This window comes from Vipera ursinii (genome assembly GCF_947247035.1).
Source record: "Vipera ursinii genome assembly, chromosome: Z".
Lineage (NCBI taxonomy): Eukaryota > Metazoa > Chordata > Lepidosauria > Squamata > Viperidae > Vipera > Vipera ursinii.
Genome location: NC_139517.1, coordinates 56,177,083 through 56,202,993, shown reverse-complemented (window position 1 = coordinate 56,202,993; position 25,911 = coordinate 56,177,083). Strand labels below are relative to the sequence as shown.

General features: G+C 39.8%; 1 protein-coding gene across 1 annotated transcript in view; it reads right to left on the bottom strand.

Annotated features, from left to right (window-relative positions):
- Positions 1–3,273, bottom strand: part of COBL (cordon-bleu WH2 repeat protein) — a gene marked incomplete at its 3' end in the record, with an annotated part of 78,677 nt that extends 75,404 nt beyond the window's left edge. Inside the window, 1 exon segment of the mRNA XM_083379000.1 lies at positions 3,108–3,273. Within this exon segment, the coding sequence (XP_083235126.1) occupies positions 3,108–3,151 (44 nt within the window). The 5' untranslated portion in view covers positions 3,152–3,273.
- Between the last annotated feature and the right edge of the window lie 22,638 nt (positions 3,274–25,911).

The window sequence follows — 25,911 nt, the reverse complement described above, 5'->3', positions numbered from 1 at the left end:
CAAACTTAGGACCCAATTTTTAGAGGGCTGTAAAGACTGTAAGTATTTGATAGAAAGGTATACTTTATTTCCTACTTAAAAGGTTTATGTTCCATTCTCTTTTTGTCAGCCTGAACCTTATAAGTAGCTCTGGCATCATCCAGTGCCTTTCAAACTATCAGCCAATTATTTTGCAATTGCTTAATCCATTGTGCAGAGAAGGGATGTCAGGTTCCTTAGTAGACAATTCAGGCATAGGGAGAAAGGCCTGCTATTTGCAACCTGGAAAGGGATGAAACCTGTACTAAAATGCACAGTATTGTTGTAAGCAATCTCAGCAAAAGGCAACAAATCAGTCCAATTATCTTGTTGATAGTTGATAAAGCATCTAAGATATTGTTCTGGAATAGAGTTTAGTCTCTCTGTCCCACCATTTGTTTGAGGATGATGACTAGATGACAACCCCTGACTAGACCCCAAAAGGTCCAGAAAAGCTTTCCGGAACTTGGAGGTGAACTGGATCCCCCCGTCTGAGATTATATGTTGCAGGGTTCCATGAAATTGATAAATATGTTGTATAAAGACTTTAGCCAGCATTCTAGCAGTTGGGATTTGGGGGCATGGGATGAAATGGGCCTGCCTAGAGAACAGGTCAGTAACCACCCAAATAACCATATTTCCCATGCTTTCAGGAAGCTCCACAATAAAATCCATAGAGATCTTTCTCCAGGGTGCTGAAGAGCTTGCTACAGGCTGAAGCATCCCAGATGCTTTCCCTTGCCACCACTTTGCTGCTGCACATGTGGGGCAGCTTGCCACACAGCTCTCAATGTCCTTCTTTAATGTCTCTTAAGAAATGTTTTGATGAACCCAAAGTGCTCACCTATCTTCAAGTTGTGGCTAGTTTGTATCACCTTTAATCTTAGAGCTGGTGGAACATACAGTTTATCTCTGAGCTAGGCCAGGTTGTCTTTTATTAAACAGAGGATTTTACAGTTCAAAAACCACTCATCAGTTTCTAGCACTTTCTTAAAATCATGGGCTATCATCTTGTCTAGTGGCATAGTGGTTTTGGTTTGCATCTCTGTGGTGACTGGTGCTGCCAACTGTTTTGTGGGCAGCATTGGTTTAACTATTTTGGACTTTACACTGTTGTATTGTGACATTCTAGATAGGGTGTCTGCCAGAAAAAAATTTCCTCCAGGAAGGTAATGAATTGTAAAGTTGAATTGGTGAAAGTGTTCAGCCCACTATGCTAATTTTGGAGACAGTTTTCTAGGGGGTTTTCAATGCTTCAAGATTCTTATGATCAGTCCACATCTGGAAAGGTATTTTACTCCCTTCTAAGAAATGTCTCCAAGTTCGGAGAGACCATCATATTGCATAGGACTCCTTCTCCCAGGCTGGCCATCTTTGCTCAATTTCAGATAATTTTTTTGGATGTGTAAGCACAGGGTTGTAGCTGGCTCTTCTTGTTTTTCTGGAGGAGTACCACCCCTTACTGCCATGTCACTGGCATCAGTTTGAATGACAAAAGCCTCCTCTGGATCTGGGTGTTTCAGTACCAGCTCTGTGGAGAAAAATCACTTTAGCTTTTCAAAAGTGACCTGACATTTCACAGTCCATCTCAGTGGTTGGCTGGGTTTCAGCTTATCCCCACCTTTTGTCTTTAACAGATTTGTAATGGGGAGCGCAATCTGTGCAAAGGAAAGGATAAATTGCCAGTAGAAATTTGCAAAGCTCAGGAAGCTTTGTAGTTGCTTTCTGGTACGAGGGGGGACCCACGCTAGTACGGCCTGCACTTTCTCTGGGTCCATCTCCACCCACTCACATGAGATGCAATTGCCCAAGTAATCAATGCAATCTTTGTGGAATTCACACTTTGAAAGTTTGGCATACAGCTTGGCAGAGCATAGTTTGTTTAACCTTGCTCTAACCAGTTTGATGTGCTCTGCTTTGATTTCAGTGTAGATTAAGATGTCATCAAGATACACCAAAACCCCCTTGTACAGATGCTCATTAAGAACCTCATTAATCAACTGCATGAAAACAGCAGGCCCCCCCCCTGCAGCCCTAAGGGTATCACCCTAAACTGAAAACAGCCCAGGGGGAAATTGAAAGCAGTCTTCCATTCATCCCCCTTCCTTATTCTTATTTAATAATAAGCCTCCCACGAGTCTAGTTTGGAGAAAATCTTTCCTTTTGACAGGTGTGCTAGCATGTCCCTCATTAGAGGAATAGGGTACACATTTTCCATGCACATCATGTTTAATCTCCTATAATCCATGTAGAGATGAAGATACCCATCCTTCTTTTCCCTAAATAGGACAGGGGCAGCCACTCATGGTGTGGCAGGTTGAATGAAATCCTGAGCCAAGTTCTTGTCAATGAACTTGTGAATTTCGTCCAACTCCCTAGAGGTCATGGAATACAACTTTGGCTTTGGGAATTTCAGCTCTGGGACAATTTCAGTGGCACAGTCTGTAGGTTGGTGGGGCGTGAGCTCATCCAATCTCTGCTCACTAAACACTTCTGCTAAGTCCCAATATTCTGGAGGGAGGCTCTGTAGTTTCTGCTCACAGAGGGCGGACACTAGTTGGCAGTGTAGTTCACACCTCCCATTCTCATCCTTTGATAGGGGAGGGGCCCTCTTCAGGAATTTCAGGCTTCCCTCCCTCCAATTGACCATGGTGTTCCATTCCTTTAACCACGTTAGCCCCAGCACCAGTGGCCTCTCCATGTCAGGGGCCACAAAAAACACTAAAGCCTCTTTTTTTAAAAATCCCATTTATATCCTGCCCTTCTCCGAAGACTATGGGCGGCTTACAATTTAAAGCACAAATCAATGTGCTTAGCAAATCAATGTGCTTAGTGGCTTCCCATAAGTAATTCAGGGTTCTGGTGGCAAAACTGGCCAGGATCCCCCCTGCAATGTACCCACTGAGTTGGCACAAGTCACTGGGAATCTTCAATTTTTTGAGGGGTGCCCCCATCTTCCCAACTAGCTTTGGGCTGATTAGGCAGCAGGTGCAACCTGAGTCCAGCAGAGCTGGTAGTTTTAACTCCTTCCCAGTGCCCAGTATAGACAGTTCTAGAAGCACCATTATTGGGTCAATCGACCCACTTACCAAGGGGTCATCATCGCAGTTGCTCTCTGCAGCTTCTGAGTCATCGTCCGGTGGTGTCAGAGCTTGACCCTCCACCCCATGGGGTCAGGAGAGCTCTATGAACTCCATAGTCCTCAGTACTGACTCCTTTTGGCACAGTGCAGCTTTTGTTGATCTTCCACTCGGCTGATGGTCTCCCCTTTTCTCTGGCATTTTGCTGTGACAGTTGACTGTCTTTTTTTCTGCATTTGAACCAGGGAGTGGAGCGGGGTTATGCTTGTGTGGTTCTTGCTCCTTTTCCTCTCCTCTCTGGCTGCAGCCTATTTCCCGGTCTCACCAAGCGGTACTGGTGTTTGTGTTGATCTATTTCCACCTCTTCTTCCAAGAGACACCAATCCACACAGGTGTTGTGTAGGTCTTTGTTGAGCCCATCCTGGAAACTACTCACCAGGATTTCTTCTAGCCAGTTTACATGACTGACTAGCTCTTGGAATTCCTCTGTGTATTCAGCTAATGGTCGTCGCCCTTGCTTCACCAATTTGAGGTGGGTGTGGGCTTTCTGATCTGCAAGACAGTCTTCGAACCAACATTGGAGGGCTGCCATGAATCGGTTGAAATCGCTCAGCTTGGCGGCATTGCAGTTGTACAGGTTCACCATCCAGTCAGGTGCGCTATCCTCCAGTGCCAGGGTGACTACCCTGACCTTCTCCTCATCCGTTGGCAGCATCCTCCCATATACTTGCATGTAGGTGAAGACTTGGACAAAGAAGAACCCCAATCGCTTGGGATTTCCATCAAACTTTACCCCCCAATGGTATCAGTTCACGGACTGGGGCGGCCCCTCTCTGGGTCCTTAGGGAGGGCATGCTCGCTGTAAGGCTGCTATAGGGGGGCAGCCGGCACTGCCACCTCGGTCACAACTAGCTCCTCTCCATCAGCTTTCTCCTCTGACCCTGAGTGTCCCCACAGCTGGACTTTCAGCTCATCAAAGGACTGCCTCACATACTCCATAGTTTGCTTCACGAGTGCTTCCACCAGCTCCAATTTGGGATCCGCTTTCCGTTCCTTGGGAGGGCATGCCACACAGAACAAAGCAAAACAACTATTTCCCTCATGCAAGCACCCCTCCCCCAACAGAATAGTAGGCCCCGAAAATGAATACATAGGCAAAGGCAGGAAAGGAAGAAATAAGGGAATTGAAGGCAAATATAATTTGAGGGATCCTGACAATACCTTTGTGCATTTTTGATAACTTGTCTGGTGTTAAGTACTAATGGTATGTCATCTTGTAAAAATTTTCTTTTAGATTATAATTTAATGTAAATTTTAATCCTTTATTCCACATATTTTCCCATTGTTCAAGCATTACATTATATCCAAATTTCCTTGCCCACGTTTTACTTGTTCATTTTCCAGATTTAAATTCATTAATATTGTATAAACTTTAGCAGTACTATGTTCATCACTACCACACAGTAGGCTTTCAAATTAATTTTTAACAATATTAAACCCATAATTCTTTTTATCTAACTTAACTGTTTGGTCGGCAGTTTGGCGGGTCGAATCCCCAGTTCCACGTAACAAAGTGAGCGCCTGTTACTCGTCCCAGCTTCTGCCAACCTAGCAGTTCGAAAGCACGTAAAAATGCAAGTAAAAAAATAGGGACCACTACGGTGGGAAGGTAACAGCGTTCCATGCGCCTTTGGCATCTAGTCATGCCGGCCACATGACCACGGAGACGTCCTCGGACAAGCACTGGCTCTTTGGCTTTGAAACGGACATGAGCACCGGCCCCTAGAGTTGGAAATGACTAGCACGCATGTGCGGGGGAACCTTTACCTTTAAACCATTGACAAATATGACCTTCTGATTCTAGTTCCTCCTTGAATTTGAGGGTAGGCTCACCCAGATTAAAAGATATTATTTTACCATAGGTCCACCAATTTGGCCTCATCACCATCTATTTTCTTAAAAAGGCTTCTTGCGGGGAAACCCAAAGTGACACCTTCATAGAGAATCTTGTTTTATATTTATTCCTGACTGTCACGACGTCCTCTGCCAGGAAACAAAAGCACTCCAAAAGGAACGGGTGACCAGGTTTATTTCTTCTCCAAAGCAAACCGCGGTAAAGTCAGCGTTGAGGCATCCAGCCTCAACGCTCTTTTATCAGGTTACCACGCCCTGACCCCACCCCTTCAAAGCAAACCGGCATCCGCCCGCCTCCCCATAAATGCCCCACCCATCACCTTGCATAACCACCACCCACCGTGTGCACCGCTGCGATCCGCCAAGCCCCCTCCCCGGTAAGCCTCCCTCGTGCGCCCCAGTCCGTGCCGGCATTGCGGCTGCGAGCTCCCCCCCCAGTCCTTCTAGGCGCTCAGGGAGTGAGGGTGGCAACACGGGCATAGCCACACACCCCTCCACGTTTTGCTGGGGCGGCCCTGTCTGTCTGTTCGGTCCCGCGTTGCCTCCAGTCTGTTCCTGCCCGGACACCCCCTGCGGCCCAGAGTCCTGCCGCCGAGGTGAGACAGAGGCGCCAATCAGCTGGGCGCCGGCCAGCTGTGCGGCAGGGCTGCGACGCGTCCTGCAGGATTCGGGCGAGGCCACGCCCATCGACCGAACGCCCGGGGCCCGACGGAGCTGACGGTCCAGAGGGGGTGCGCCGATCAACCGGGCGCCGGCCAGCTGTTCGGCGGAGCCGCGGCGCGCTCCGCGGTGTTCGGGCGACACCACGCCCATCCTACCGGCGTCCAGCTGGTCGGCGGAGCCTTGGCGCGCCTCACGGCATTCAGGCGACGCCACGCCCATCTCGGTAGGGTCTGGGGCTTGACAGGGAGACTGCCGGCGATCCGGAGGGAGCGCGCCGGTCAGCTGGGCGCCGGCCAGCTGTTCGGCGGAGCCGCGGCGCGCTCCGCGGTGTTCGGGCGAAGCCACGCCCATCACAGCCGGTTTCGGGACTTGCCGGTGGCAGTGTCGAGGCCCGAGCGGGCGGCGGACCGGCGGGGCTTGACACTGACTCTTAAAATGGTACACCCGGTAAAATGATTATTAAAATCAACATTTACTTTAACTTTGTCATGCCACAGATAGCCATGCCGACCAAACCTTAATTCATGGCTTTCTAGAGCCAGTAACCTCTTATTCTGAAGGTTCAACCATTCTTTTAGCCATACCAAACAACAAACATCAAAATACCGTTTCAAATCAGGTAAACCTAAACCTCCTCTTTCCTAGCATCTTGCAATAATTTATATCTAATTCTTGGTTTTTCCCCCTGCCATATAAACTTAGAGATATCCCTCTGCAATTGTTTAAATGGAGTATCAGTTGCAAATATTGGTAATGTTTGGAACAGGAAGTGCATCTTTGGTAAAAGCTTCATCTTAATCACAGAAATTCTACCCAGTAATGATAAATGCAATTTGTCTCATCTTAATAAACCTTTTTTTGACACCATTCCAGAGTGGCACATAGTTATTTTTGAACAAATTTGTAGTTGAGTTTTATAAAGTAACCCCCAAATATTTCACCTTTTTCTCAACCCTAAAACCAGACGTTTTAGTCAATATATCACGATCCTGTGCAGTCATATTCTTAATCAACATTGATGTTTTCTGCTTATTAATTTTAAAACCAGCCAAGGACGCAAACTCACTTACTTTCCTTATCAAGTGCTCTATATTATTTTTTGGGTCTTGCAGAAATATCACCAAATCACCAGCAAAGGCCTTCAATTTATAAACTTCCTTTTTAATATTTATACCTTTTATTTTCTCATCTTGTCTGATATCTCTGTTCAGGACTTCTAGCACCAAGATAAACAAAAGTGGAGACAACCACACATCCTTGTCTTGTACCCTTTCAAATTTCACATGAGTTAGATTGTCATTAATAACAATTTTTGCTTGTTTTGCTTGTTGACCCCTTGAATAAAATTCCCCCCAAAGTCCATTTCTTGCAGAACTTTAAACATAAAGACCCAATTTAAGTTGTCAAAGGCCTTCTCAGCAACTAGGAATATTAAAGCTGCCTGTTGTTTGTTCTGGTATTATAAGTATTCAATAATATTCAAAACCATTCTCACATTATTCCTTAGCTGTCTTTTTGACAGAAAGCCAGTTTGGTCATCTGGAATATATACCTGTAAAACTTTTTTTATTTTTATTTTTTTATAGATATTTTATTGGTTTTTAACTATAACAATCTCCAATGCCTGGTGTACAACGTGTTGTCTTGGTTTATATTTTAATAAGAAAAAAGGACAGTAATAATTAATTAATACTCAATAATAAATAAATTTGATAATTCCATAATTAATGTATTAATTAATAATACATTTCTTTGGTCTTCCCTTCTCCCATTTGTATTTTCCTTCTTCAACCTTAGCCAAAATATAATTCTTAATATATTCAATATATAAATTTAATTTAATTTAATTTATTAATATTTCTATACCGCCCTTCTCCCGAAGGACTCAGGGCGGTGTACAGGGCAAGAATAAAATACAAAATTACAAAAGTTAAAAGTAATTAAATACATGCCCGTTAAAAGAACAATTAATACATAATAAATAACCCCAATAAAATAATAATAAACCCCCCCAATCCCCCCTCAGGCCAGGCCGGCTTGTTCGAACAAGTATGTTTTTAGGTTGCAGCGGAAGGAGCTGAGATCGGGCGCCGTCCGGAGCTCAACTGGTAGCTGGTTCCATAATTCTGGGGCGCCCACAGAGAACGATCTCCCCCCGGGGGCCACCAATCTACATTCTCTGACCGGTGGCACCCTGAGGAGGCCCTCTCTGTGGGAACGCACAGGGCGGAGGGAAGTTGATGCTGGCAGCAGGTGTTCCCTAAGGTACTCTGGACCCCTGCCATGTAGGGCTTTAAACACCATTACTAGTACCTTGAATCTCACCCGGAAGACAACTGGCAACCAATGCAGCTCACGGAGCAGAGGTGTAACGTGGGAGTATCGGGAGACTCCCAACACAACTCTCGCGGCTGCATTCTGTACCAGTTGGAGCCTCCAGGCTCCAACTGGTACAGAATGATTAGGTATAGGCATTTTTTATATTTATATAAATATAAATAATAATAATCACTCTATATAACATTTTTCAGCTTATATTATTTTCATAACCATCATCTCATTAGTTCAGCATATCTCCTATTTTTATCATTTTTGTTTGCTTAGATTCCCTTATATTCAATCCAATTCTTATCAGTATTTCTTCATATTAGTCATCTCACTGACTAAATTTTCCCATTTAGGTACATCATCCCAATATTTTATGTCATGCATTATAAAAATACTATACTTTTTATCTATCTTATAGTATCTAGATATAACACTCTTTTTAATCAGTTTATATTTTATTTATATATTAATAAAAGTTACATCAACCTACTATTTTAACATTTTATATATTTAAACATACTATATTACTTAAATCTCTTATCCTTCTTTGTGTTCAAAATTCTCTGTTCTTTTAGCCAAATTCAAACAAATGTTTATTCACGTAATAGTCCATCCTGTAGAGCGAGTCAAATCTCTTTTATCTTTCTCTGGTCTTCTTCTTTTGCTGAGTAATTTTCCAAGTTGATGTTATCCGCTTATCCAGAAGTTCCTGTATTTTTACAAATGTTGTTGGGAATACAAAGATGAAGTAAGTAAGAAAGATACTTTCTGTCTCCCAAACTTTGATGGTTCTCCTGATAATTGCATTTTTCTTGTATCAGAACCTTGAAGATTTTTTCCTGTTTGTGTCAAATTGTAATTCTTTTCCTTTGTTGTTTCATCAATTTGATCATACTCTTCTAATTTGTAGTCTGCTGTTTGATTTATTGTGCCTTTGTTGTTATTTCCTGGGTTATTTTAATTGTAAATTTAGATTGGAAATACGCTTATTTAAATCATCAAAGTTGTTTCAGATTTCCTCATGGTTTAAGTCTATTGTCATTTGTATTTGTCCTAACATTACATATATTTCCTCCTGGAAAGTATTTATCTTGCCTTGAAGTATTGCTTCTGGAGGCCCTTGATTTTCCAGGCTACATCCTTCAGGAGAAAATATTGAATGTGGCATCCTGTCATTTTTTGATAAGTATGTGATATCCATGTTGTCTCCCCCCCTTCAAATAATCTTTCATCAATGTTTTAATTCAAAAGTCAATTTATCAGTCAGTCAAAATTACACATTCAGTATATTAAGCTACTTTAAATCCTTACCACAAATTCTCCTCTAAAAGATTAGCCAAAAGCCAAAGATGTTTCTTTTCCATAAACAGTTCTTAGGTTTAAGCAACAGTCCAGTTTTTCTTTCAAACACTTTTTAATCTTATAGCTGGCTCTTCCTTTGTTCCCAGCTGTCTTCAAGATTATTTGCAATTCAAAAGAACAAATATCCTTACTGTTAGTGTTCTATTCTTCAAGTCTTCACTAGGTATCAGCAGTTATTTCTTTTTTCAGTTTTTCTTTCAATCCAAAATTTATTTTTGTTATATATTTTAATAATTCCATCAGACATTTTTAAGGTATAATCTTGACAGTTTTTTAGTTCCTAGATCTGTCCAGACTTAAATATTTTAAATCAAATTTTAGTATATCTCTTTCAACCTTTTATGATAATTCACTGCTACCGTCTGTAAGGGAATGGGGATATGGTCCCCTCCCTTCACTTCTGGAGGTTTTCTTGCTTTGAAAATGTTTTCAAGGATTTAAATAGTAGATAGAAGAAAGAAGATCAGTACTCTCACCCAGTGCTTTTTTTCTTAAAAAAAAAAAAAAGGTGCCAGAACTCTCATCTTGGCGGGCGCAGGAGGTGGGGAGGCGGGGGTGGCAAGGCTCTGTCGATGGCGGCCGTTTCTGCCATCAGCTGTTTGGCAGCTCGGAAACCCTCTCCTCAGGAGAAGAGGGGGCGGTGAGTGTTTAGGTAGGGGTAGAGCTCCCCTAGACCACCAGAGCTTAAATTCTGGTGGTTGAAGGTTGAGAGCCCCCCGAAGCCTGAATTAGCTCCAGACTCCGGGACTCCTCTGTTCCAAGGCTTTGGAGCAGAGCAGATGCTGCAACCATCCCTGCAATCAATAATTAAGTTTGGATCACCTGGATGCAGGCAGAGCTGTGCAGGAGAATATTGAAATAGCACGTATTTGAACTTTAACTCTGATTACTTTGAGAGAAAAAGTTGCAAGCGGTGTGGAAAGTGAAAGTGCGCAGCAGAAATTAATTGGGCATTAAAATGGCTTCTAAACCAACTAAAGCTCCTAGAAGTGCTGGTGCCTCACCAGTTCAGCATTCTTCATTACAGGCTTTGATGCCTCCTCCTGCGGCACCTGCTTCCGCACCTGCATTAACTATAAAAGATTTACAAGATGCCTTAAAAATACAATCTCAGCAAATAGCTGAACTTATTGAGGAGAAGAATACTGAAATAAGAGCAGACATTTTAGTTGCATTTCAAGGGCTTGCAGTTTGTATTGAGCGTCTGGATGATCGCATGGAAGAGCTCAGTCAAAACAATATGAGATTAGATGCTAAAATGTTGGATGCTGGAAATGTAATGGAGAAGATTGATGATGATGTAGTTATGTTACAATATAGATATATGGAGTTTGCTATGAGGATTAGAGGAATGAAAGAAGACCCTAAGGAAAATTTGGTACTGTCCATAGGGTTTTCATGGCAAAGATACTGGAGTGGGTTGCCATTTCCTTCTCCAGTGGATCACGTTTTGTCAGAACTCTCAGCTATGACCTGTCCGTCTTGGGTGGCCCTGCACGGCATAGCTCATAGCTTCATTGAATTACGCAAGCCCCTTCGCCACGACAAGGCAGTAATCCATGAAGGGGAAGCTCTGCAAATAGCTGAGGAAAGGAGGGAAGCGAAAGGCAAGGGAGAAAAACATAGATATGCCCAATTGAATGCAGAATTCCAGAGAATAGCTAGAAGAGATAAGAATGCCTTCTTAAATGAACAATGCAAAGAAATAGAAGAAAACAATAGAATAGGGAGGACCAGAGATCTTTTCAAGAAAATTGGAGAGATGAAAGGAACGTTTCATGCAAAAATGGGCATGATAAAGGACCAAAATGGCAGGGACCTAACAGAAGCAGAAGAGATTAAGAGGTGGCAAAATTACACAGAAGAACTATACAAGAATGAGCTTAATGTCCCAGATAATCACAATGAGGTGGTCACTGACCTCGAGCCAGACATCCTAGAATGTGAGGTGAAGTGGGCCTTAGAAAAGCTGAGCAACAACAAAGCTAGTGGAGGTGACAGTATTCCAGCTGAGCTATTCAAAATCTTAAAAGACAGTGCAGTAAAAGTGCTACACTCAATTTGCCAGCAAATTTGGAAAACTCAACAGTGGCCACAGGATTGGAAAAGATCAGTTTACATTCCAATTCCAAAGAAAGGCAGTGCCAAAGAATGTTCAAACTATCGCACCATTGCACTCATTTCTCATGCTAGTAAAGTCATGCTTAAAATCCTACAAGCTAGACTTCAGCAGTATGTGGATCGAGAACTACCAGAAGTACAGGCAGGATTTCGAAGAGGCAGAGGAACTAGAGATCAAATTGCCAACATACGCTGGATCATGGAGAAAGCTAGGGAGTTCCAGAAAAACATCTACTTCTGCTTCATTGACTATGCTAAAGCCTTTGATTGTGTGGATCATAACAAACTGTGGCAAGTTCTTAAAGAGATGGGAGTACCAGACCATCTTATTTGTCTCTTGAGAAACCTATATGCGGGTCAAGAAGCAACAGTGAGAACTGGACATGGAACCACTGATTGGTTCAAAATTGGGAAAGGAGTCCGGCAAGGCTGTATACTGTCGCCCTGCCTATTTAACTTATATGCAGAGCACATCATGAGAAAGGCAGGGCTAGATGAATCAAAAGTTGGAATTAAGATTGCCGGAAGAAATATCAACAACCTAAGATACGCAGATGATACCACTCTAATGGCAGAAAGTGAAGAAGAACTAAAGAGCCTCTTGTTGCGGGTGAAGAAGGAGAGTGCAAAACTTGGGTTGAAACTTAACATTAAGAAAACCAAGATCATGGCATCTGGCCCTCTCAATTCTTGGCAAATAGATGGGGAAGAAATGGAGGTAGTGACAGATTTTATTTTCCTGGGCTCCAAGATCACTGCAGATGGGGACTGTAGCCAAGAAATTAAAAGACGCTTGCTCCTGGGGAGGAAAGCCATGGCAAATCTAGACAGCACACTAAAAAGCAGAGACATCACCCTGTCAACAAAAGTGCGTATAGTCAAGGCTATGGTCTTCCCAGTTGCAATGTATGGCAGTGAAAGTTGGACCATAAGAAAGGCTGAGCGCCAAAGAATTGAGGCCTTTGAACTATGGTGCTGGAGAAGACTCCTGCGAGTCCCTTGGACTGCAAGGCGATCAAACCGGTCAGTCCTAGAGGAGATCAATCCTGACTGCTCTTTAGAAGGCCAGATCCTGAAGCTAAAACTCAAATACTTTGGCCACCTAATGAGAAGGAAGGACTCACTGGAGAAGAGCCTAATGCTGGGAAAGATCGAGGGCAATAGAAGAAGGGGACGACAGAGAATGAGGTGGCTGGATGGAGTCACTGAAGCAGTAGGTGTGAGCTTAAATGGACTCCAGAAGATGGTAGAAGACAGGAAGGCCTGGAGGAATGTTGTCCATAGGGTCGCGATGGGTCGGACATGACTTCGCAGCTAACAACAACAACAAAGGAAAATTTGAAAGAATTATTGGCACAAGCCCTTGAACCAGTTTTGGGGCATCAAGCAGAAGATATTATGGTGGATATAGACAAAATATTTTGTGTTAATTCTTGGATTGCAAGAAAAAGAAATCTACCTAGAGATGTGGTGGTTTACTTTACAAAGAGATCAATTAGGAATGTGGTCATTCAAGCCTTTTACAACAATAGATTTAAAGTTGCTGAGCAAGAAGTTTTAATTTTGAAAGAGATTCCTCCAAGAATTTTAAGGAAAAGAAAAGAATTTGCTTTTTTGGCAGATGAATTAAAGAAACGGCAACTTCAGTTTAAATGGGAGATTCCAGTAGGCATGGCGGTGATGTATGCAGGCACGAGATATCGTCTTAATACAGTTTTGCAGGCACGAGATTTTTATTCTAATTTTTTTTTATTAAAGAGTTTTACAAAAAGATTTTTACAAAACATATCCCCACAATTGTGGAGAAAACTTTATCTTTCTCTTAAAAATCTTTTGAATGTTCCACCAAATTGTAATCCAAAAAGTTTTTATATTTCTGCAAGTCCACCACATATGAAAATAAGTAGCATCTAAACTACTGCATCTCCAGCATTTATACTGTAGGTTAGGATACATGTTAGACAACTTTTTGGGATCCAAATGCCATCTATAAAACATTTTATAAAAATTTTCTCTTAAATTTTGATCCTGAGTAAATTTAACATTTCTGACCCAGATTACCTCCCAAGTATCCAACGGAATTGGTTCCTGTATGTTTTGTACCCACTTTACCATACAATCTTTAACTAATTCCATTTCTGAGTCCAATTCAATTAAAACATTATATATCCTCTTTATATGTGCACGATTTAAATCTCTAATTTGTTTTACTAAGTTTTCATCTGTAATTGTAATGCCAACCTTCTGATCCAGCTTCCACCTAGCTTTCAGTTGGGTGTATTGGAACCAAGAGTAATTTATGTTTTCTTGTTTTAATTCATCTAATGATTTAAGTTGCCAATTATTCCCTTCCAATCTAAGTAATTCCTTATAGGAAAACATATCCAAACTCACTCCCATAGATACACCTTCTATCGCATGTCCGGGAATTCCCCAAATTGGTATTATATAATTTAACTTATAATAATACTTTTTCCAGACACGCAGCAAAGCACTTCTAAGAATATGAGATTTCAAAGCCCTGTCTACCTTTTTATCATAAAGCAAATATGCATGCCATCCATATACCAAATCCCAACCCTCAAGGTGAAGTATTCTTTTATTAGTTAAATTAAGCCAATCGCTAACCCATGTCATGACCACTGCATCATAATACAATTTCAAGTTAGGCACCTTGAGTCCCCCTCTTTCCCTAGCATCTTGCAGAATCTTAAATTTAACTCTTGGTTTCTTCCCCGCCCAGATAAATTTATTAATACCCTTCTGCCATTGATCAAGATTGGCATCCTTTTTCAATATAGGTATCATTTGAAACAAAAAAAGAAACTTCGGCAGAACATTTGTTTTAACAGCTGCGATTCTTCCCAATATTGATCTGAATTTCATTAAACAACATCTTTAAAGGTTCAATCATTTCAACCAACAACGTTTTATAATAAATTGCTGTTAATCCATCTGTTCCCTGGGCCCTGCCCACTTTCAACTGTTTAATAGCTAAAGAGATTTCCTCTGATGTTATTAAGCGGTTCATCTCAAGTTGTTGTTCTTTTGAAAGTCTAGGAAAATGTGCTTCCTGTAAATATTTATCTATATCTAAAGCTTGTATGTTTTCTCTAGAATATAATTTCGAGTAAAAATCTAAGAAACTCCTCTTAATCAATTTTTGTTGATAGACTTCTTTTCCTTTATATTCTATTTTATCTATAGTACGTAATTTCTGTTTCTTCCTTAATTGATAAGCCAACCACCTACCAGGCTTATTAGCGTTACAAAAGGCATTATGCTTAGCATAACGCAAATTAGTTGCTACTTGGTCAGCCATTAACATACTAAATTGTTCTTTCAATAAATGTATCGAGGTCCTTAAATTATTATCCAATGGATTCAAAATAAAATCTTTCTCCTTAGATTTAATCTCTTCCTCAAGATCTTTATGTTTTTGCATTTGCTTACACCTATAAGCATTATTCATATGAATCAAGACCCCTCTCATGTACGCTTTACTAGCATCCCAAACCATTCCCATTGATGTACCTTTATGCATATTTATAACAAAAAATTCTTTCAGATGTTCCCTACATTTCTGCAAAAACACCTCATTTGTAAATAGATTTTCATTCAATCTCCAGGATCTTCTATTATCATCTTCAGCAAAGAACTCCAACCAAACAGGACTATGATCCGACAATGTCCTAGGAAAAAACTTAACATTCTTAACCCTAGAGAGAAGATCAGTAGTAATTAAAATAAAATCAATCCTAGAGAAAGATTTATGTCTATCTGGAAAAAAAGTGAAATCTCTGTCCTTCATATTCCTTTCCCGCCATACATCTCTTAGCTCCAAATCCCCCATCATAATAACAGATTTGTAATCCAATTCAATTAGTCTTTGATGTAAAAATTTACAAAACTTTTGCTGTTTTTGAATTGGAGCATATAATCCAATAAGAAGAACTTTCTTTCCTTGTAACATCAGTTCAATACTAACATATCTCCCTTGTTTATCCGATTCAATTAAACTAGCCAAAAAAATCTTTTCTTAGATAAATGACCACTCCAGCCTTCTTGTCCAGAGCACAGGCTGCAAAATGTGTTCCCAGCCGGGAATTAACCAAAACCTTTGGTCCTTTAATTCAATATGAGTCTCTTGTAAGCAAACAATATCATTTTTATGTTGTTTCAAATAGTAAAATACTTTCTTTCTTTTCTGTGGTGAGTTTAAACAATTAACATTCCATGTCAGGAACTTCACCATCTCTGGTGACCAGGAGCCTTTGGAACATGACCTGAAGATCACCTGTTGCTCTCTTCGGGCGTGCTCCTCCCACAGGCTCTGAAACAGCCACATCTTGCATAGTTAAACCAGATACAAGCTTCTGTTTTTGCTCTTTTTCCTTACGCTTGTATGCAGCCCTAGTCATCCTCTGTTCTCTCGGGTCCTCCTTTAACACCAAATTCTGCTCCATAGTCTCAGCCTGCTGCATCTCCTCTAGAGGCAGTGACATTGCCCCTTCACTCAACTGTTTATCTTCTGTTCTTTTAACTCAAGGAGACGGTGGTGAACCTGCTTTAAGGACCTTAGTATAAAAATCTTTTGCTTTTGAAATTGTGTTCAACCTATACCTCGTACCTGCATAATTTACCACAATTCCAATGGGTATTTCCCATCTAAACTGAATTTGTCGCTTCTTAAGCTCATCAGAAAAAAGGCAAAGTCTTTCCTTTTTCTAAGAATTTTTGGGGGTATATCCTTTAAAATTATAATATCTTGGCCTGCAATTTGGAATCTTTCCCGGTAAAAAGCTTGGATAATTGCATTTCTAGTTGATCTCCTGGAGAAGTAAATCACTACATCTCTAGGTAAATTTTACTGTTTAGCAATCCAGGAATTAACCCTAAATGTTTTATCCATCTCTTTAACTAATTCTTCAGGTTCACATTTCAAGACAGGAGCCACTGCCTGTGCCACTTCCCATTCCAAATCTTCTTTAGGGTTCTCTCTCAAACCCCTTATATGCAATGCAAACTCCATGTCTCTATATTGAGAAAAAAATAATTTCTTCTGTTCTGTCAATTTTAATCTCTGCCCTGTCCAGTTTCTGTTCAGCACTGATAATTTTATTTTCCAAATTCTCAACATATTCCATAACTGAATCCACACAAACATCCAGGCATTCAATGTGTGCAGCCAAACCCTGAAGTGCAAGCACTATATCCTCCTTCATCTGCTTGTTTTGATTAACAAATTCTTCCTTTGTTTCCTTTATTTCTTGCTGTAATACTTGTGTTGACTGCATCACAACTTGCTGAATGTCTGCCAATGTAAATCTAGATGGTGGGGGGGAAGGTGGTTGTACTGTAGGTTTCATTGTAGCTTGCCCTGCAGCTTGTGATAAAGGTGAAGAAATGGCACTTTTAGAAATTGGAGGACCTCCCCCACGCCTTGCAGCCATCTCTTAAGTTTCAATTTCCTCTTTCTTCTAGCGGAATCAAAGGTCAGGGGGAAAAAAGGAAGAGGGAGAAAGAATAAAAGTTTTTCTCCCAAATTCCTTAGCCTTCAATAATAAAAAAGGGCAAACTCTCAAATACACAAAATCCGGTACTGGTTAGAATCAGTTGCAAATTGTATCTCATGCTATGTTGCAAAATGTAGCAACTTTCCAAAACTGTCCTTCATACAAGAAAGCAACATTCCAGCACCATTTTTGCTCTGTTTCAATCAGCTTAAAACTTGAAGAAGATAATGAATCTGAGTTAAAGTTAAAATCCAACTTGAAAATTCAAATCCTCCTGTTTCGCTCTGCCTGCTTCTCAAAGAAAAAATACTCACAGTCCCATCTAAGCAGCAGATGTAGTTGTCGCGTCTGGTTCCACTCCCATAAGGAAGTGAAAGCATCCTGGGAGCGGGGAGAGCCTGGGCTCCGAGGGAACTCACCCTATCAACCCCCAGTCCAGGTGAGGAATTGACAGGGGAGCTCTACCTCAACCCAGACAGGCTTGTCTCTTCCTCTTCTCCCAAGGGAGAGACTTTGGCGCCACAGAACAGCTGATTTTCGCTTTCTCCTAGCGCTTAACGCTTCCCAAGGTCGGGCGGCTTCTGAAACGCCGCCATTCGGAGCGGCAGCACTACCGGAAGTCTTTATTCTAATATTTTGAAGGCAGGTTCTCCGCCATCTTCAGAATTTAAAGGAAGGAATGACGAAGGAGAGCGTCAGTCTTGAATGGAGAGTATACAAGGAGCTGAAGGAGTTACTTTGCAGAAGGATAAAGAATCCCAGCAAATTTCAGAAGTGGACCAGTCCCAGGTGCCATCAGAAGAGGTTAGAGAACAAAGAATGACATGGGCTGCAATTAGATGAATGAGACAAGAACAACAGAAAGCTACAACTATATCTCAAAAACCTACTTACAGTGAAGCAGTGGGAGGAGCGAAACTGAAGAGAGTGCAGGTGGTTTTGCAAGAGGCGCTCCGAAAGCTTCAGGTCGCAAAAGATGGCGACAAAGTTTCTAACTTGGAATGTTAATGGATTAAATTCCCCGCACAAGAGAAAGAAAGTATTTCAGTATTTAAAACAATTTAGAAATGATGTTATTTGTCTACAGGAAATGCATATTCGAGCAGCTGATCAAAAATATTTGATAAACTTTAGATTGGGTACACAGTTTATTGCGTCCGCTCCAGATAAGAAAAATAGAGTAGTTATTTACATTAAGAAGAATTTAACAGCTAATTTAATTGAAATAGGTAAACAAGGAAGATATGCTATAATTAAACTATTAATAGAAGGCAAGAAAATACTTTTGGTTGGATTATATGCTCCTAATTAACAGCAAGGAGAATTTTATAAACTATTACATAGCAAGATAACTCAATGGGATTATAAATTGTGTATCTTGATGGGAGATTGGAATGGTGCACAAAAGGATAAAAAAGGTCTTTTAGAAGTATACCAAATCATGCTAGATTGCCTAAATCTTTTTTTGAGATGAAAGATGACCTGGAATTGAGAGATGTTTGGAGAGAAAGAAACTAGCAAGAAAAAGATTTTACCTTTTTTCCGATAGACATCAATCTTTTTCTAGGATTGATTTTGTATTAACTACTAATGATTTTTTTCTAGGATTAAGAAGATTAAGATATGTCCAAGAACTCTATCAGATCATAGTCCAGTATGGTTGGAACTAGAAAAAGAGAGTGGAGACAGGCGGTCTTGGAGACTGAATGAAAATTTGTTTAGATATCAAGAAAATGTGGAAGAGTGTAAAAAACAGATGAAAGAATTTTTTAATATGAATATGTACAAGGGTACTTCTATTGAAATGGTTTGGGATGCAAGCAAAGCTTATATGAGAGGAGTATTAATATATTTAAACAATAAGCATAGACGTAAACTGGAATATAAGCTAAAAGAATTAGAGGAGGAAATTAAGAGGAAACAGAAGGCTCTAATTTTGAATCCATCTGATAGGAAGATTAAGGAAGTAATTGCTTTACCAAGAGGTCAGTTTAATATGTTGATGGCAGATCAAGTGGCAACCAATTTACGGTATGTTAAACACAACACTTTTTGTAATGCTAATAAGCTGGGTAGGTGGTTAGCTTACTTGTTAAGGAAGAAACAAAAGGTCATGTAATATAGATAGAATAGACTACAAGGGTAAAGAGGTGTTTCAACAGAATCTTATTAAAAAGGCTTTTGTTGAGTTTTATTCTATGTTGTACGTTAGGGATAAGATTCAAGATGTAGATATAGATAGATATTTACGAGAAGTTAATATCCCTGTTCTTACACAAGAGCAAAGGGAAGAGATGAATCAATTGATAAATGATGAAGAAATTATTTTAGCAATTAAACAATTAAAGGTGGGGAAAGCACCAGGAACAGATGGCTTGACTGCCATCTATTATAAAGATTTACAGTTAGAAATGGTGGAAACTTTAAGAGAATTATTTAGAACAATTCAATTGGGAGGAGAAGTGCCTCCATCATGGAAAACAGCCTTTATATCGCTGATTCCAAATTGTTATCAAAATATTCATGTAATTTCTTTTTTACAGTTCTTTACAGTTGTCTTTTTTTGCAAAATAGATTCATTCAATCTCCATCTATAACTTAAACTCTTTTTTCTAAGAACCAAAACAACTGGGTTATGGTCACAAAAATGTTTAGAAAGGATGTCAACTTTCAAAATTCTATTTACTAAGTTTTTAGAGGTCCATATCATATCAATCCTTGAGAAAGATTTGTGCTTTTCTGAAAAATAGGTATATTCTCTTGCAGAGCCATTTTAATACCTCCATGTGTCTATTAGCATTAAATTGTCCATAATTTTAAAAAATGACTTTGGTAGTTTGCCCTGGGATGGTTTGATCCCTTTAATAGATGTTCTATCCCAAAGTGGCAGAGTGACTCCATTCCAATCCCCCACATAAGTCAATTTTCATATGAAAAAGGCAAGAGTTGGTCCATAAGATATTGCTTTTTCCTTCACTTGGTACATATAGACCAATCACTATTGATTTTATTCCATTAAATCCAATTTCCACTATTACAAATCTACCATATTCATCTGACAAAAGTAGCCTAGGTTTAAATTGGGGTTTTATATATAAAAATACTCCTTTTATATCTTTTTTTATCTCAGCAGATAAAAATTGTTCCCCTAGTTTTTTATTTATTAGGTATTTGTCATCTTGTTTTTTAATATTTAATTCTTGAAGACTGATTATATCAGCATTAAGTTTTCTCAAATGATTAAGTACTTTTTTATACATAGATGGCTCATTAGCCCCATTGATATTCCATGTAATGAATTTACTTTCTATCTTTAAATGAAACATCAGATTCCTATATAGACACCTCAGTCATCTCTTCTTCATTGTCCATTTTTCGAAGCTGGCCTGCTTCTGAAGACTTATCCATCTCCATTTCATCACTTAATTTATGTCTGCTCCTTGGCTTCATCTATGGAGTTCAGTCGAAATCTTTGTTCATGGTATTTAAGTGTCACCCCCTCAAGCTTATCCCAATGAAAGGGAATTTTTCTCATCTTCAGAATACCTGTAAGGAAAGAATAAGCTTTCCTTTTTCACAAAATTCTTATGGGAATTTCCTTCAAAATAATTATATCTACATTTTCCATTCATAATTTTGCTTTGTTTTTCTTACAAAGTGAACCAAAGCATCCTTGGCAATTTTCTCATAGCAGCAAATCTTGAATTCAATCGATATGCCTTGTCTATATCCAGGTTGAGCCTTTTTTTCCTCACAATCAACGCAGCTAAAGCTTTAATCATCCTTGCTCTGAATCATAATTGAAATTCTTTCCAAGAGAATTCTCTCATTTACTTCAGTTTCTAGAAGACTATCTTGTTTACTAACTTTGTGTTCTAAAAATTCAACCCTGACTTTCAATATCTCCTCTCAAACCTTGTATCTCATCACAAAGTTCCTTTACCAACATATCAATTGTTAATTCAAACTTAGATCCAATTGCCTGTATAGCTTCATGTGTTTTGGCTATATATTCATCCAGAAAAGATCTAAAAGATTCTACATCTCCCAGTATCTTCTCTGTTCTTTTGCAGGTAGCCATCTCTTCAAACTATAATTAATTTAGGTTTAATTCTAAATAATGCCACCAAGGGTGTTTTAAAAGTGAAATCACAATTCTACTGTCTATGGCTCCATCATGTGGTCAAACAGTGCCACTATAATAAGAACATTTTCTCTTTGGCTTCTACTAGAGCAAACAGCTGTGAGAAACAGAGTGAGCGCCTGTTACTCGCCCCAGCTTCTGCCAACCTAGCAGTTCAAAAGCATGTAAAAATGCAAGTAGAAAAATAGGGACGACTACGGTGGGAAGGTAACAGTGTTCCGTGCGCCTTTGGCGTCTAGTCATGCTGGCTACATGACCACAGAGACGTCCTTGGACAAGCGCTGGCTCTTTGGCTTTGAAACGGAGATGAGCACCGGCCCCTAGAGTCGGAAACGACTAGCACGCATGTGCGGGGGAACCATTACCTTTACCTTAGAGCAAACAGCTGTGAGAAATGAAATCAAAACTATTTCTCCCCCTCCTTCCAGCCAAAACAAAATGCCATTCAAGGAAGCTTTGATTTAAAGATAAGAAATAGTTCAGTAGAGTCTGTTAGATAAGTAGTTCTCCAAGAGTTTTTTAAATCCAAGGTAAAGGAAAATAAATAAAGGTTATTCTTTTATAAATTGTATAAAATGTAACACCAATGAATTGTATCAAATGTAACACTAAGATGTGGGGCTATCTATTTCCTGCTCAGACAAAGAACTCTCAAATGGTAATCAACAAATTCTTTTGAAATGTTAAAAAGCTTCTGAGAGACAGGAACATCGGACCAAGGTGGAAATTACAACCAAGGTGGAAATTACAAGTAAACGAGATAAGATCTAGACAAGATCATAAGGGATAGATGGTAATGGTCAGAAGGTCCCCTTTAGAAATAGGAAACAACTTCAAAGAATGACTTAAGCTTCTTAGGAATGGCATATATCCTGAAAGAGTATAAATTGCCTACTTTGAATCTTGTTCAGCGCGCTCTTTGAACCCAATCCAACTTGGGAAGGGTCTAAGAGGCTGCGTTTGCAAACGCTTTCTTTCTTTATTATTTTCTTTATTATGTTCAATTTCTTTTCAATAAATCTTTGTTTTTGTTAACCAGACTTGTCTTTGAGTTGTGAGTATCAAATTTTGGGTTTTTAAATCTCACAATCTTGGCGACCAAACGTGGGGCTTGAAAGAGCCTCTAGGGAGGAGCTGTTCTCAGTAAAGTCCAGGGGCGCGCCTGATGATTTCAACTGCCTGGAGTTGTCTGAGATCTAGCTTCCCATTGCAGGCTCCGAGCCAAACTAAATTAACAATTCTAGTCTACAAAATCAAAGAATAGGAAAAAGGAAGAGAGTCAACAACTGAGGCCCAGGACCAGGTAACCCAGTGCACTGGCCCAGGTAAGAAACTTTTGCCCCGAAGGAGGGAAGCATGCAATTGTACCTGGGTGGTCAGGAGAGCAATTGTGGGAGGTTTCTGCGATAATGGCTGTTGTGAGTGTGATGGGCTGTGTTATGGAAACACTGGTAAGTCCAGAGCGAGTGCGGACCTGAAAGGTTGCATTTCCTTAACCCACGAAGGGAAAGGACAGCCTAAAGGGAAACAAACTGGTGTTGAAAATTTTGAGTGGCCATAAGATCGAGAACCTCAGGGAACCATAATCAGGGAAACTCTCAAAGAAGATGGGCAATTGTTGTAGTTGTTGTTGTAAACCTAAAGAAAAGAAAATTCAAAGAAATAAAAGCAAGTTTTTCTTCTATCTTTTTCTTTTAATCTAGCTCTTTGGACTATTCAGTTCCCTTTGTCAAAGGTGAGGTGAGGAGGGTGCTACTTTTCCCCTCCCCCTTTACACTTGCAAAAGACCCCAGGTTCAAAATTCCTTTTAGTCTTTCCCCACTGTCTTTTGAAGTTGGTGGGAAAAATTGGAGGTAACCATAAATGTTTTTCCCCCTTTTTTAATTAAAAGGGGAGACCTGTTTTGGCCTAAAACCCCAAATTGATATGTGTGTTTTGTTTTGTTATATATATATATATATTTGGACATTTGGAACATTAAGCTTGGACTTGGAATGGTGAGAAAAATAGGAGATGGTTAAAGGGCCCTATAGAAACCATGTTCGGTTGGAATCACCTCATGATTTTTCTCACGTCTTGTAAGACAAGCCATATGTCTAAATAAATGTTGTTTTAATAGTATCTGTGTATGTATGTCTGTCTGTGTTGTTCTGTGTTATTTCCAAGACTTGGAAGAGGGTCAAAATCCTCTCTGATAACACCAAACAAAAAGGCCTTATTTAACAATGTATGGTTTGTCTGGAGAAAGTATGAAATGAAATTTTTGTATGTGAAATTGTTTATGCAAGCAGTCAGAATGGAAGTGAATGAGTTAATTTGCTGATATGTAAATGTGTGTTAGCCTTCAAACATCACTCACCCCCACCAGTCCCAGGCTGTGAAAGGAATAGTAAATTGCAGGTTTTATTGTTGTAAAAGTAAATAAAAAACAACAATGAGACAAGTTTCATGGACAATGTGTGAGAGAATTTATGGAAAATGCATGTGAAGGACAGCAAAAAAATTAAGTGGTGAGATTTTTGTAAAATGTCTTTTACTCCTGTCTCTTTCTCTTCCCCCCTCCCCTGGAGAGAGAGAGAGAGAGAGAGAGAGAGAGAGAGAGAGAGAGAGAGAGAGAGAGAGAGAGAGAGAGAAGGGGGGCTGGTCATTTTAACCATTTTTTTCTGCTTAGAATTCTGGTCTGAGTAAGGGGGGTGGATGTGAAATTTAATGCCCACTCTTGCAGTTTCAGCTTGCAATTATTTTACTTGAAAGAGGAGAGATTAATTGTTAGACCATCATTTTTGGAAATTGTGTTTTAATTAGACCTATATATATATATATTCATCAACCAAAAGAAATTACTTTGAATTGTTTTGCTTAGATATGTAAGTTTTAACCTACCTGATGGAAATTTGTTTCCATCTGATTGGAATAGGATTAAATTGGAAAATAATACCTAAGAGCATTGAAGGAATTGTAATTCAACCCTTGTTTAAAACAAAGGAGTTGAGAAAATTTTGGGGATTATATATGAGCTATGCTGTTTTGATTAAAGATTTGTATTGAAAACTGTTAGAAAAGGAGCCAAATGATAACAAGCTCTAACAGTTTGGTGAGCGCTCCTTTGTTGGCTCTTCACTAGGTAATTTGTTTGTAAATATAGGCAAAGAAATGGCTTGGGGGAGGTTTTGACCCAGAAGTGGGGGAAAAGAGGCAGCCAGTGGCATTTTTGTCTATAATTGACATTTGGGGAAGTCTTGGTGGTTAGCATTTCTTGTTAAGTGTGGGTGATTTTAAATCAGAAAGCCGAAAGGAGGTATCCACTTGCTCATAGCAAAATAGTTGGGAAAAAAGAAAAAAGAAAAAAAGACACAATGAAGGTGGGATAGTAAATGGAAAGAAAATGTAAGTGGAAGCTGGGAGAATTTCCCTCCCTTAATCAGCACTAACCTGTGGATTTTATGCCTTACAACAGGCTCTGAGATTGTTAATAAAGGAAAAGGGGAACATATACACTGACTCCAAACATGATTATGGAATCTTCAATACTTTTGGAGAAGAGAAATGTAGAGGATTGATTAATAGCTAAGGGAAACAGTTGGCTCATGCAAAAGTTGATAGAAGCTGTGGAAGCAGAAAAGACAGAAATTAGGCCAGAGTGGCAGAAGGGCAGTGAATGAATGGATAATAGAAGGGAGAAACAGAAAAGTTGTTTTTAAGTTGGTTTGCACAGATTTGTGAATTGCATGCATTAAAATTGTTGGAAACAAGGGGATTGCCACTAACGGGGTCATCCTAAACATGTGAATTGTATGCCTTAACACAAGCCTTAGAATGCTGAAGGAACAAGAATGTACTATAGAAATATGGAAAGTAGAAGAAAGTGAGAGGTGGATGTTGCATGATGGGAGACGGATGTTGAAAAGACAGGAAAAAAAAGATAGCTAGAACACAGAAGCAGCAAAAAAAGAGATAAATGCTGGTGATACTACACAATGAACACTCCTCATAGGATGTGTAATAAATGAAAGACTGGTTTGCTTTATCAGAAACTTCTGAGATTTTTGCCATAAAGAATGTTAATTTCAAATTGTGTTGAAAAAGTGGAGATATCTGTATGATGTTTGTCATTCCATTCTTCGTTCACAAGTTCTCTCATTCCTATAATAGAAACTGTGAAGCAACTATTAAATCTTTGTTTTTGTTATATTTTAGTTAAACAAATCTGTGATAAATAGAAGTAAATAAAAAGCTTTACAAAGTTTGGCGTTGAGGCCATTTCAATATAGGCCTCAATCGGAAAACTGTCTTTGTCCCTTTCAAATGATGTATGGGAGACTTTTGTTACTTTCAAGAATGTCAATGAGGAAGAGTAGAAAATTACTCAATATTTAATCTGGCGTAGGTTTTCTCTTCTATCTCAGTACAGGCCCAGGCTGCCCTACCACCTGTCTCTGGCCATTGTTGTTCCTGGAGAGTGGGTTCAGGTGAAAAAAAATGTCACCTAGAAATACCAGTCCTGAGTGGTCTCAACCATGACAAGTCCTGATTTAAGGAATCACGGCGTGAGTCCATGGAAAGTCCCATCATTCCCTCTCCAGTGACAAGCTCTGCAGCTGGACGGCCTGCAAATGAAATTTCAACCTGCCTCGCCTGTTGAACTGTTTCCATCCAAGTATGAGAAAAACCTCAATGGATTGGACTACCCTGAAAATCATGTTCCTGGAACCTGGACTGTGTATTGCAATATTTTTCTTCTGCTACTGTTGTTTCCCTCGTACCT